Source organism: Echinops telfairi, unplaced genomic scaffold (genome assembly GCF_000313985.2).
Source record: "Echinops telfairi isolate 266 unplaced genomic scaffold, ASM31398v2 ScPeMD7_8;HRSCAF=38, whole genome shotgun sequence".
Classification (NCBI taxonomy): Eukaryota; Metazoa; Chordata; class Mammalia; order Afrosoricida; family Tenrecidae; genus Echinops; species Echinops telfairi.
In genome coordinates, this window is record NW_022103905.1 from 17,395,909 (window position 1) to 17,397,563 (window position 1,655).

General features: G+C 48.9%; 1 protein-coding gene across 1 annotated transcript in view; it reads right to left on the minus strand.

The window, feature by feature from the left end:
* MYO1E (myosin IE) overlaps nt 1–1,655 on the minus strand; it is a 261,215-nt gene that overhangs the window by 65,760 nt on the left and 193,800 nt on the right. The window contains exon 17 of the mRNA XM_045286475.1: nt 983–1,099. Within this exon, the coding sequence (XP_045142410.1) occupies nt 983–1,099 (117 nt within the window). The remainder of the gene's footprint in view (nt 1–982; nt 1,100–1,655) is intronic.

Sequence of the window (1,655 nt, forward strand, 5' to 3'; positions counted from 1 at the left end):
ATCAAGGGTTCATGAGGGTGGGGGAAAGGAAGAAAAAAAATGAGGAGCTGATACCAAGGGCACAAGTAGAAAGAAAAATGTTTTGAAAAGGATGATGGCAACATATAGACAAGTGTGCTGACACAAGGGATGTATGGATTGTTGTAAGAGCTGTAGGAACCCCAATAAAATGACTGGGAAAAAAAAAAAAAAGAACAAGCATCAAATTTATGGTGAAATGTAGGTGGAAGAACGGTGAAATCATGGATGCTTTACGAAAAGTTTATAGGGACAATGTCGCCAAGAGATCAGTGGTCTGCAAGCGGATACTTTGTTTTAAGAAGGGGCAAAACAACGTTGAAGAAGCCTGTTAGGTAGCAGGAAAGGGGGTGGTTCCTCTCCACGCCCAGGGCCCCCCTACAGGAGGCTGGAAGCCAATGCAGGCTAAGGGGCATGGGCCAATTCAAGCCCGAGCCAGGTGGGCAGTACACCTGGCTTGGCTCAAACTAGGCCAGGTGAGCTTAATTCAGCCAATGGGGTCAACCAGTACTGTCGACCACGCCTCCCGGCCAACAGCCCCAAAGGCTGGAACCTGGACACCCCTGCCCTGCCCTGCCCTGCCCTGCCCCTTGGCTGCTCCTCTGCTTTCTGCTGGGCCCTGCCGGTCTCTCTGGCCTAAGAGGCACCGGGCCCTTCATATGGGTGGGCAGTCACATGAGGCTGCCCGTCCTCTGTAAATGTAATGCTGGAAACGGCTTCTGTCCTTTATCAAAACCCACTTGAATCACCAACCAGGCTTCACGTGAATTCTTTCTCCCCACCCGAGAAATCTAACAAAGCCCACTGTGGCAGACTGCCTAGACCGTTTTGAAAGGAAACAATCCTGCTTGTGTCTTAATTAAAGAGAACCCATGATTAACAGCAGAAACAAATGCCAACACCATCGATTCCCCCATTCGTTCAGCTTACACAATTCTGACGGAAATAATAAACTTGAACCAACGTTCTCCTTAACGGGGGCCAAAATGGCTGCACCAGATCCGCTGCAGACGAGCACAGAACTTTCAAAGGACAAGTTAAACAATCGGATCAGGATCCTGAAGGGTTTCTTCAAAGAACCCTAACAAGATGAAACAGTTGGACAATCAGGGCAATCCTGAAATCAAAGGCAATCAAAGCAATGGCCGCTGGCAGACAGGTGCAGGCAGTCCAGGCAAAGCTGAGGGCAAGGCTGGTCAGACAGGTCACTGTCAGTCTTTTGGCATTTTTCTTGCCGACTTTCTGGAGGCCGAATAAAGATACATCTGCTTATTCTGACCGTGTTGTGAGAAAATTAGCTTAGAAAGACTTCCACCTAAGACTTGGTTCCGACAGTGTTCCGGCTCCTTCCTCTCGTGAAACAAGGGCAGTTTTGTAGACGTTGCCATGGTAAATCCCTAGGTGTACATTTTCCAGTCCTGGTTTGGCTCCTTCCGACTGGTTTTTGTTTGTTGCTTTGTTAGGAGCCATCGGATCGATTCTGACCATAGTCATTCTTGGACAACACTGTCCAATCCTGACCATGGTGGTGTGCAATCCCATTTGAGGTAGTTAGCTCATTGTGCCAACCTGGCCGGTAAACACGTGTGGGGTTAGTTGAAGGGTGGGGAGATAAATGGCTCAGTGAGCTTCGCCTT